The sequence below is a fragment of the Colobus angolensis genome, unplaced genomic scaffold (genome assembly GCF_000951035.1).
Source record: "Colobus angolensis palliatus isolate OR3802 unplaced genomic scaffold, Cang.pa_1.0 Scaffold52, whole genome shotgun sequence".
Taxonomy (NCBI): domain Eukaryota; kingdom Metazoa; phylum Chordata; class Mammalia; order Primates; family Cercopithecidae; genus Colobus; species Colobus angolensis.
The window spans coordinates 320,161-332,627 of record NW_012118710.1 but is presented as its reverse complement, the minus strand read 5'-3'; the positions used below and the strand labels follow the sequence as shown (position 1 = coordinate 332,627).

General features: G+C 40.1%; 1 protein-coding gene across 1 annotated transcript in view; it reads left to right on the top strand.

Annotated features, from left to right (window-relative positions):
* Positions 1–10,246, top strand: part of POLB (polymerase (DNA directed), beta) — a 39,994-nt gene extending 29,748 nt beyond the window's left edge. The window contains exons 10-14 of the mRNA XM_011960641.1: positions 11–81; positions 1,294–1,380; positions 7,715–7,779; positions 8,294–8,433; positions 10,001–10,246. Coding sequence (XP_011816031.1) covers positions 11–81; positions 1,294–1,380; positions 7,715–7,779; positions 8,294–8,433; positions 10,001–10,095 — 458 coding nt within the window. The 3' untranslated portion in view covers positions 10,096–10,246. The remainder of the gene's footprint in view (positions 1–10; positions 82–1,293; positions 1,381–7,714; positions 7,780–8,293; positions 8,434–10,000) is intronic.
* The last annotated feature ends 2,221 nt before the right edge of the window (positions 10,247–12,467 follow it).

Below are 12,467 nucleotides of genomic sequence, written 5' to 3'. Positions count from 1 at the left end.
GTCATCACAGGTGCAGAGTCCAGTGGTGACATGGATGTTCTCCTGACCCATCCCAGCTTCACTTCGGAATCAACCAAACAGGTGCCTCAGAGTTTATAATCAATGTGATCAGTCTTACACAACAGTGAATTTCACTTTTTAAATGATAGTTGGATGTTTTCAGAATAAGTTTTGTTTTTGCCTTCCCGAAAAGTCTGCTGAAGAGCTTTGTACTGATTGAATTCTGTGAAAGGCAAATTTCTCGAAAGGGATACCTATTGTTCTTACATGAGGAGCTGGGAGGACAGTCTAACATTTGAAAGAGATGACATCTAATACAATAGTTTTAGAACGACTTACTATCTGTGATAAATACGTTAGAAATACTATAATCAGGTTTTCATTAAAGGAATATTTTCTCTTAAAAAATAAAATATTGAGAAACCGTACTTCTATTAGAAAACCTGTGAAGGCAAAACATTTTTTATTTTACAACATATGCCTTTAAAAGATGAAACAGCTGACTCTTTGATTTTTTTTCCCATGAGCCATTTCAAGAACAGTAAAACTCTTTGATTTAAGAAAACAGATAAATACAACTGATCATTGTTTTAACAATCATAATACCTTAAACAGTGGTTTCCAAAAATATGTTTCAAAGATGAATTTTCTATTGGAAAAAGTACTTGCTCAGAACATTAAAAAACATAGAGATGGCCGGGCACTGTGGCTCACGCATGTAATCCCAACACTTTGGGAGGCCAAGATAGGTGGATCACGAGGTCAAGAGATCGAGACCATCCTGCCCAACATCGTGAAACCCCGTCTCCACTAAAAATATAAAAATTAACTGGGCACGATGGTGCATGCCTGTAGTCCCAGCTACTCGGGATGCTGAGGCAGGAGAATCGCTTGAACCTGGGAGACAAAGGTTGCAATGAGCTGAGATCATACCACTGCACTCCAGCCTGGCAACAGAGCGAGACTCCATCTTAAAAAAAAAAGAGAGATTTCTCCATAAATAATTAGAAAACTCATGTTAAAAATGTTTTCTTTCCGGGCTCAATTCCCTGCCAAGAAAAACGGTTTCTTAGCCAGGCATGATGTTGTTCCTGATACTCTGGATGCTGAGGTAGGAGGATCACTTGAGTCCAGGAGTTCAAGGCTATAATTTGCCGTGATTGTACCTGTGAAGAGCACAGTCTCCAGTCTGTGCAGTATAGCAGCACTCTGTCTCTGAAGATATTGTTAAATATTTTCTTGCCATTACAAAGTAATTACTCTTTTTCTTATTCCCTAATTATGATTCTGCAGCCAAAACTGTTACATCAGGTTGTGGAGCAGTTACAAAAGGTTCGTTTTATCACAGATACCCTGTCGAAGGGTGAGACAAAGTTCATGGTAAGTACTTGTTAAGAGTTAGCACATCTGAAAAAAAACTTGGAGACTGTTTAGTAACCATTCTGAGTGTGCGACTTCATGATAGCTTTGAATTACTGTCAACAAATAGAGTATCCATGAGACTTTAAAGAAAAGTAATCAGCAGGATGCCTGATTCTCATAACTACTCTCAGAATATTTTAGGAAAGAATTTTCTTTTAATTCTCCACTTGTAAATAACGGGTGTCATCAGAATAGTTAATTAGGCCCGGGCATGGCAGGATAATCCCAGCTCTTTGGGAGGCCAAGGTGGGCAGATCGTGAGGTCAGGTGATCTAGACTATCCTGGCTAACATGGGGAAACCCCGTCTCTACTAAAAATACAAAAAATTAGCCAGGCATGGTGGCGGGCGCCTGTAGTCCCAGCTACTCGGGAGGCTGAGGCAGGAGAATCACTTGAACCCGGGAGGCAGAGGTTGCAGTGAGCCGAGATCATACCACTGCACTCCAGCCTGGGTGACAGAGCAAGACTCTGTCTCAAAAAAAAAAAGAATAGTTAATGAGGCATAATCTGCTTTTTGAAAATATCAGTAATGACTTTGACACACATTAAGTTTTTCCCTAAAATAGCAAATGGTTCTCATCTTCTCTGACTCAGAATTCTTCAATAAGTGAAGTTAGAATTGATTGAAAAATATTAATCTATTTCAACACCAAAGAAAGAAAAGTCATCACGGTCTGTGATAGGACACTCAAGGGAAGAAACATGTTACATGGAATGGTAACGAGGGAAGTTGATTAGGGGGAAATTAAGACTTAATAATTCAAGATGAATGGCTAGTGGATTAAAAGCAGATTAATAAATGATTCTGTATACCAACAGGAAGGCATATAGAAATCTAGAATTAAGAGTCTTTTTTTTGTGTGTGTGAGATGGAGTTTCACTCTTATCACCCAGGCTGGAGTGCAGTGGGGTAATCTCGGCTCACTGTAACCTCCGCCTCCCGGGTTCAAGCGATTCTCCTGCCTCACCCTGCCGAGTAGCTGGGATTTCAGGCGCCTGCCACCATGCCCAACTAATTTTTATAATTTTAGTAGAGACTGGGTTTCACCATGTTGTCTGGGCTGGTCTTGAACTCCTGGCCTCAGGTGATCTGCCTGCCTCGGCCTCCCAAAGTGCTGGGATTACAGGCATGAGCCACCGTGCCCAGCCTAGAATTAAGATTCTTACTTCCTCTTTTTTGAGACAGGGTCTTGGTCTGTCACCTAGGCTGTAGTGCAGTGGCAAAACATGGCTTACTGCAGCCTCAACCTCTGGGGTTCAAGCAGTCCTCCCACCTCAACCTCCTGAGTAGCAGGGACTACAGGTGCACATCACCATGCCCGGCTAATTTTTGTATTTTTTGTAGAGATGGGGTTTCACCATATTGCTCAGACTGGTCTTGAACTCCTCATCTCAAGTGATCCACCCTCCTTGCCCTCCCAGAGTACTGGGATTACATACATGAGCCACTGTGCCCGGGCCTGTTACTTCTTTCTTAACGTGACGTTTAGTGTTCCATCACTTATATACATCATTTGAGTCCATTTTCTCCACACCCCACTTTTCCTGGGCTATATGACTGAAAGGAAAGAGACTGTGCTTTTGGAGAGTGGACATGCTAAAATTAGTAAGAGTCTCAGTGCATAGATTTGACAAGAGTTTTAGCCAAAACTAGAAGATAGTTGAGAAAGATAATTAAATTGTCATGTCATTCAGAAAGTAGAGTGGTGTTTGCCAGGGCCTGGAAGGAGAGGGTAATAGGGAGTTCCTGTTTAAATGGCGCAGAGTTTCAGTTGCGGAAGATGAAAACATTCTGGACATGGATGGTGGTGATGGTTGCACAACAATGTGAATGTACTTAATGCCACAGAATGGTACACTTAAAAATGGTTAAAATAGTAGTCAGGCACAGTGGCTCATGTCCATAATCCCAGTGACTTGGGAGGCTAAGGTGGGAGAATGGCTTGAGCCCAGGAGTTTGAGGGTATAGTGAGCCATGATCACATTACTGCACTCTAGCCTGGGTGACAGAGCAAGACCCCATCTCAAAAAAGAAAAAAAAAAAAAAAGATGGCAAATAGATAGTAAATTGTATGTCATGTATATTTAACCCACACACATATAAAAAATCATGTCATTAAGTTCAGCATGGTGATATTAGTGGACTATGAAAGTGTATTTTCTAAGCTGGTCACACTTCAACAACGCTTCCAAACGAACTTTGGAAAGATAAAAGTAAAGATTCTAGTCAGTCTTTGGAAATTAAATCTCTGATTTGTTCTCTTGACTCTGTCAGGTTTTGAAGTCTTACTCTGTTCCCAAAAGTATATACATACATGAGATGGTATTAAAAATAGGGCTTGTGTATGCCCCATGAACAGCCTTTTCAAATTTAGGTGGATTTTAATTCACTCAAAATGAATGTGCATGAATCTTACATTTAAGAATATTCAGTCAGATAAAATCCTGAAAACAATATCTGCTAGACAAGCTGGATGTTTTGCACAGTAGAAAAGTGTCTTGCTACATCTGGGCATATTCTGGGGACCTCTCTGGCCTAAATCTCTTCCTCAAGTATCATCCCTGTGAAAATCACTAGAAATCCTTACTGGGAAGTGTGCCAACTATTTTCAGAGTTAATGACCAGAAAGGTATTTCCACACTACCATGGCAGAAGCCATTTTTTATAATCTTAATGGTGTTCTGCTGTACTCGAAGAGAGATCCAGAGGAAAAACCAACAGAAGCTATAGGAATCCAGCTAGCAAGAATACAAGGTAAAAGGGCCTAGCATGGTGGCTCACACCTGTAATCTCAGCACTTTGGGAGGCTGAGGCAGGTGAATCACCTGAGGTCAGGAGTTTGAGACCAGCCTGGCCAACACGGCAAAACCCCGTCTCTACTGAAAATACAAAAATTAGCTGGGCGTGGTGGCGGGCACCTGTAGTCCCAGCTACTGGGGAGGCTGAGATGGAAGGATCGCTTGAACCTGGCAGGCAGTGGTTGCAGTGAGCTGAGATTGCGCCATTGCATTCCAGCCTGGGCGACAGAGCAAGACTCCCTCACCCTCCCTAAAAAAGGAAAAAGTATCATCTAGTGGGCTGGATGTAACCTGAAAAGGAAAGGTGGGTAGCCAGGTCTTTGTGATCTTGTTGATAGTGGTGGACTTGGGTTATCCCAGTAGTTGCTCAATCAAAGAAAGGAAACCCTTTGCCTAGGAAGTGTAAGGGCAGCCAAATCCCAGTTATTGCTAGAGATGAGGCTAGTTTAGACCTCACTGTGCATGTGCCACAGGAACGAAGACTAAGGCTACTCACCCATCCTAGGATAGACCTGGGATTGTAGGAACCATGCCCTATCTTGACTTCCCAGTCTTTAAATCACACATCTGGCAGCACATCTAGCGGTATTGACAGGAAAGGCATCCCCCAGACATATTTCCAGAAGAAAACAGGCTAAAACACAAGAAGACTGGGTCTGTTTATTTGTTTTTAAAGTGTAGAAGATTCAGATGACAATAAGAACAAGAAACTAGGATCTTTATGTTGCGACGTAGGAATCCATCTCAGTGGGTGGTTTTTGACAAAATTTGGATGTTATACCTGTGGTTCATAGTCCCTGGAACTTAAAAAAATACCATAGTTAAGCATGCTGTTTTGACATTTGTAATCATTGTTAGGAAGAGAAGCACTCGAGGTCAACTTTCAAATCAATTTTAGAGACAGTTAAGAGGTGGTTTGTGTCTTTTATTATAGAAGAATAGATTTGGATACAGAAGATAGAGGGTCTTATTCTGGCTCCATTGCTAATATTCTGTGTGGCATTGGGAAGGTGGATTTACTTCTAAAAGGCCTGAGTTTTATCTTTAAAATTGATATTTGCCCTACGTCAGAAGACCATTATGCAGATCAAAATTAAATAATATATGTGGAAACTTTGAAGAGTTTGTACAATTATTTGATGTACGAATAAGAATTTGCACAACTTCAAAGATACTAGATCTTCCAAGAGTTGTACAAAGAGAGCTGCACAAATATAAGATGTCATCTGTGTGGAAATGGATCAGGAGAGGAAGGTGACCTGGTAAGGATTAGATTGGGGAACAAAAGAAGGGATAGAGAGAGGATGGTGCCTTGAAAGAAGAACAGAATGAGGAGAGTGAGCACCCCCAGGGCAGAAGTTGTATTCAGTCAATTCAGCAAATACATACAAGCATCTCCACCATTCCAGGCACTGTTCTCGAAGCTTGGAATGTATCCATGAATTTAAGTAAAACTCATATTTGAGGATTGTGGGAAGGGACTGATAGTTAACAATGAACATACTAAATATGTGAATTATATAATAGGTTAGAGTAGTAAGTGTTATTTTTTAAAAAGGAAGAACAGGGTGTAGGGGAGAGGAGAGTGCAGGAGGCAGTGTTAAATAGTGTGGTTGGAGGCAGCCTCATTGAGAACATGAGACTTAGAGAAAGACAGGGAGTTAGCTAAGCAGATATCTGAGGGAAGAGATAGCCAGGCAGGAGTCCAAGCAGCAAGCCTATGGGAATGAGCGTGAGCAAGATGTCCAAAGAAGCTAAGAGCTCTAGGCTTCTAAAAGGAAACTGGCTGCAAAATGAATTCGACTGAGGTAGTGAAATAAACCATTCTCATTCCATATTTTTGCAAAACCTCTTCTTGCTATCACCACTTACTAGTCTTAAAGATATGCCTCTCCATGTGTTTTTCAAGTTATCTTCAAGACACGAATTCCTTTAAGCTAATAGTAAACAAGCAGTAGGAAAGCCATGGTTATTCCAGATCATCTTGTACAATCCTAGTCTTTAGATAATTGAGCTGTTCTTCCTGTGAATATAGTAGCACTCAGAAGAAAAAAACAGTTTCCTCTGCATTTAGCTATTGGTTTTATGTAAGGTGAATGTCATTCAAATTTCAGTATTTTGTGCAAGTTTGGCCTTGGGTGATTTTCTGTGAAATATCTGCAGTAAGAATTCAAGGGACAATAGGAGATACCATGGCTATCGTGAGGAAATGAAAGACGCTTTATTTCAGACACTCAGTATGAAGCTCCCCAAATGAAATGCCAAACAAAGCTAATCCACTCAATCTAATACAGAATTTACAGTAAAACAGAGAAATTCTTTAACATTAGCACTTCAGAAAAAGTGCAGGAAATAAAATTAGCCTTGAGGAAAGGAACAAAGCCATGAGATAAAATCCTATTACTGATGTGACAAACAGCAACATCATTCCCTGTGGCATCTAGACATCCGCATCCGCAAGGTAATACCTCCTGGTAATTCCAGGTGGAAATGACTTCTGATCCACTTGAAAGTGGAAGTTGAGTTGGAACTTGTTAGTTTCTAAGAAGGTAGGTATTTTGAAGGTAAACATGTTTCATTAATCTTTCTTCCATAGGAACAGCTAAAGAATTAGTTTAGATTTTAATTTTTCTATTTTGCTGACTGAAAAAGTATGGCTTTTTGTGGCATGTGTTAACTTGATCACTCTTGGGGACCAGAAGCTTGTCACTTGTGTATTTTTCTTAGAATGTAGCATTTGATACTTTTAATTGGAAATTTGGTGATGCTTATATAGCTTGTTTTACATATGTATGGGTTACTGACCAGTCCAGATTTTTTGTCCATTTTTCTGGAAAGGGAAAAGATAAAACAGACTTAAATAACTTTTGTTTGGAAACTGTAGAAGTATAATGAAAACTTAACCTGTGGAGAAGGAAGAAAGTAATCCTCTCATTTTCTGATCTCATATTTTTCTTATTTTCCGTATCTTTCTCCCTTCTAGTATCTGAGAGATTTCTTCAATTTCAAACTCTTTTACTTCTGCTACCTATCATTTTAAATTTTGATTTAAACCTTTCCCTGAGGGTTTTCTGTAGTATTCTATCCTTACTTCATGGATAGACTATCTCCGTTATCTGAGACTATTACTGGTAGCTTTTTTGTTTGTTTTCTTCTTCCTGCATAATCGTTTCTTCCACCTTGCTCTCTTCTGTTTATTTTGATGTCTGTGTTTTGTGTTCAGTGTTTTCTTTGATTAGTTTCTTGTTTAGAATCACGCAAAGGCCAAATCCACATAATGAGAATCCTCATTTGCAGTTTCGTGTAGTTCTCTAATTATCATGAAGTGTAATAGAAAGGTGGGATAGTATATCACTCACAGAAGCTGCTAAAAGTGCTCAGAATTCTAGAGCTGCTAATATTAAAAACAAAAATGACCTTGTGTTTTGCTTGATTAAAATTAAGCCTTAAGTTTAGAACATCTTTAAACTTGGTTTAAAATATTCATTTTAGGGTGTTTGCCAGCTTTCCAGTAAAAATGATGAAAAAGAATATCCACACAGAAGAATTGATATCAGGTATTGTTCAGACTTTGTTGCTGACCTGTTAACTTTTCCAAACTTGTCTCGTTTTCTCCCTCCCTTTTTGTATCTTGGAGTTCACATTCATATCTAGAGCCTCTTTTTACTCCCAAGAGCCATATGTTCTTGCCAAATGCAATGTTTAGCTCCAAAGTATATAAAGAATAATGACTGTCTACAGACTCTGATTTATTTTCTCTAGATTTACACCTCACCGTGATGCCTTCCACAGCTCAAAAGTCGTTTCCTGCCTGGGCTAAGTTAGCTGTATTAAGTGATAATGCAATTTCATTTCTCCACACCTCTTTCAGAACAAAGTTCACAGAAACCTAAACAAATTACAAGGTTGGGGTGATTTGAGCAGTCTACCTCATGATAGTCTTCTCTTCAATTTATTAGACCACTTAGGCTTATCTTAGGTATTTTGTTCCTTAATGATTTTAGGAGTCCTATATTTGCTAAACTTGAAATGCATGGTAAAAAAAATGTATCTACTGTCCATTTTTTTTAGGTTGATACCCAAAGATCAGTATTACTGTGGTGTTCTCTATTTCACTGGGAGTGATATTTTCAATAAGAATATGAGGGCTCATGCCCTAGAAAAGGGTTTCACAATCAATGAGTACACCATCCGTCCCTTGGGAGTCACTGGTGAGTGTCCACGTGTGTATTAGAGATCATCTCTCATCTCGAGAGAAGGTAATTTTCAAAGATACTTTGGTTTAGCAAACCTTCTAATAACTATGCCAGTTAGTGTAGTTTCTTTGTATTTTTAGTCCTTCAGGCAACAAGAAAGGATGTAATGCATAACATGCTCCTAGGCCCTCAGTTGAAGGCCATCAAGGCAAGCGTTATTTCCAGCTTTGTTAAAATGGATTAAATCCTTGCATGCTCAGTAAAACATCTTACTCATCTAAAAGGGGTTTTTTTTTGTTTGTTTGTTTGTTTTTTGCTGTTGTTTAATGTACCTCCAAGACCCCTGAAAAACTCAAGTATCATTGTTTTCAGTGCCACATACTTTGCTTTTAGTGCCACAGTATCTTTGGCCCCATGCTTTTAAAGTTTAAAGAATAAGGATTGCTGAATCTATGCTTAATGGGTCCTATTAACATTTCACAGTATACTATGTGGTTTACTGTTCTCTACTAGGAGAATGAATTTTTGTCATTTTGTCCTCAAAGTATAAAATAAGGCTTTCATCCCTGGTAGACTAGGGCAGTGCTTCTCACAATTCAGTATGCATACCAGCAACATGGGGGCCTCACTAAATTCAGATTCTAACTCCTTGAGCTTGCAGTGGGGCTCAGGATTCTGCATTTCCAGTAAGCTTCTAGATCAGAGGTTTCCAATCTTTTAGCTTCCCTGGGCCACATTGGAAGAAGAATAATTATCTTGGGCCACACATAAAATACACTAATACTCGTGATAGCTGATGAGCTTTAAAGAAAAAAATTACGAAAACATCTCATCGTGTTTTAAGAAAGTTTACAAATTTGTGTTGGGCCACATTCAAAGTTGTGCTGGGCCGCATGCCGCCCATAGGCCATAGGTTGGATAAGCTTGTTGTAGATGCCAGTGCTGCTAGTCCAAGAACCGAGTTGCAAAGGAACTCACTAGAGTATTTTATATAATACATAGTGGCTCCAGCAGAGAGGACAATCATGAGTGAGGATGACTTGAGTGGCCCTAGCTGGGATCCCCAGGTTCCCTTTGTGGCACTGGTGACTCACAAGACAAGGCTTCAGCACAGGCTCCTGGGAGACAATAGAGGTGGTCAGTGTCTTTTTTTTTTTTGAAACGGAGTTTCGCTCTTGTTGCCCAGGCTGGAGTGCAATGGCACGTTCTCGGCTCAGTGCACCCTCTGCCTCCTGGGTTTAAGCAATTCTCCTGCCTCAGCTTCCCGAGTAGCTGGGATTACAGGCATGCGCCACCACACCCGGCTAATTTTGTATTTTTAGTAGAGACGGGGTTTCTCCATGTTGGTCAGGCTGGTCTTAAACTCCTGACCTCAGGTGATCCGCCCGCCTCGGCCTCCCAAAGTGCTGGGATTACAGGCGTGAGCTACCATGACTGCTCGTGTCTTTCTTTTTTAGTGACTTGGTTACCATTTTCCTTTTTCTTCTGAAAGCAAGTCCCACACAGCTTTTAATCTTGAACCCTCTATAACTAAACTATAAAACTGGTTCTTACAATAAGTTTTTTCTCTCTGTACTTGTAGGAGTTGCTGGAGAACCCCTGCCAGTGGATAGTGAGAAAGACATCTTTGATTACATCCAGTGGAAATACCGAGAACCCAAGGACCGGAGCGAATGAGGCCTGTATCCTCCCTGGCAGACGCAGCACAATAGGAGTCTTAATTTATTTCTTAACCTTTGCTATGTAAGGGTCTTTAGTGTTTTTAAATGATTGTTTCTTCTTCATGCTTTCGCTTGCAATGTAGTCAATAAAACCTCGTGCACTATTATTGGATGATGATGTTCTTATTTTCTTAGCAAATATGTTTAGTTTAAATTTTCATATTATGTTCATGATCATACTTTACTATGGGTTTGGTAGAGAGAAATATGAGATGATAGCAGATCTTTAATGGGAGTTTTTATTTTCTCATATTCTGCTCTAGGCTATAAACCACATTACCCCTACTTACTGATCACAAATTAGTTAATTAAGGTACAGCCAGAGACTAGCCTCTGGAAGATTGCTGAATATTTTCTAGAAACTAGGGGGACCAGGCACGGTGGTTCATGCCTGTAATCCCAGTACTTCAGGAGGCTGGGGCAGGTGGATGGCCTGAGGTCAGCAGTTGGAGACTAGCCTGGCCAACATGGTGAAACCCTGTCTCTACTAAAAATACAAAAATTAGCTGGGGGTAATGGCAGGTGCCTGTAATCCCAGCTACTTAGGAGGCCGAGGTGGGAAAATTGCTTGAACCCGGGAGGCGGAGGTTGCAGAGAGCCAAGATATATATATATACTATACTATAGTCTGGAGTGAGATTCCATCTCAAAAAAATAAACTAGGGACCTTCATACATTTAATTTTTTGTTGTGCCCATATTTGATTGTATCAGTCCGTTCTTGCATCGCTCTAGAAGAATACTGGAGACTGGGTAGTTTATGAAGGAAAAGGGTTTAATTGGCTCATGGTTCTGCAGACTGTATAGGAAGCATGGCACTGGTATCTGCTAAGCTTGTTGGGAGGCCTCAGGAAGGTTTTACTCATGGTGGGAGATGAAGTGGCAGCAGGCACTTCACATGGCGAAAGCAGGAGCGAGAGAGAGAGGAGGTGCCACACTCTTAAACAACCCGATCTTGTGTCAACTAACAGAACTCACTTATCACCAAGGGGATGGTGCTGAGCCATTCATGAGGAGTCTGCCCTCATTGTCCAGTCACCAGGCCCCTCCTCCAGTACTGGAGGTCACATTTCAGCCAGGAGATATGGAAGGGACAAACGTCCAAACCATATCATTGAATCTTGTAATATATACTTATAACCTGAATAGAAAGGTGTATGGTTTATCTCTTAAATGAAATCTGTAGCACTTGCTTGAAATCCACTAGAAAGAGCTCCCCTAAGCACAACCACTTCTACTATGCACAAAATACAGCCTTTTAAACTCCAAAGTTTGCCCGAGTCTTCCTCTGGGCTTTTAAGTGCAAGTGGTCAAAATGTATAAATAAAAACACTCCTTGAAAGCCCTGCTTTTCAAGTATTAAAATTATATAAATATAAAATAGACAAAGTTACCAAATGGTAAGTAAAGCTACTGAAAACATGTGAAAATGCTTTATAACTTGCAAAGGACTGTACAAACATAAGATATCTTTTGAAACTTCTTTATTAACCAAATTATTTTGTAGTGAAATGCCATTTCCCTTCTAAGAAATGAATGGAAATAAACAATAGAGTTTTTAAGGAAAAATATAGTATTTGCTGTGATAATTTTCCCTGGTAAGATGTAAGAATTAACTTACTTTTAACTTCAAATGCTATCATTTTTACCCCCTAGGATACTGTCAGGCACCAGCCCTTTACCAGAAATTGCTTAAAGATGTATTTGGAGAGAGAGATGTGACTCAGTTATAGTATATGTATTTCAAAACATTACGCTGTACACTGTAAATATATACAATTTCAATTCTTTGTTGTTGTTGTTTTGAGACGGAGTCTCGCACTGTTGCCTGGGCTGGAGTGCAATGGTGCGATCTCGGCTCATTGCAACCTCTGCCTCCTGGGTTCAAGCGATTCTCCTGCCTCAACCTCCCAAGTAGCTGGGATTACAGGCGCCTGCCACCATGCCCAGCTAGTTTTTTGTATTTTTTAGCAGAGACAAGGTTTTACTGTGTTGGCTAGTCTGGTCTCGAACACCTGACCTCGTGATCCACCCGCCTCAGCCTCCCAAAGTGCTGGGATTACAGGCGTGAGCCACTGCGCTGGGCCTCAATTCTTAAAGATTTGAATTAATTGAGTCCCTAGATTAGAAATAAATTTTTTTTTGTTACAGAGTCCCATCAGTTTTCTGGAAAAACAGACAAAAAGCTAAAGCTAGTTTCATTCATCACAAGGTCGCCAACTCTTAGTTCTCTAGTTTCAGGCTATTTCACTCACTTGCTACAAGATTTGATTTTAAGAGAGATCTGTATGGAAGCATTTTAAAGTTAATGTCCAAGATTGAGCTCAAA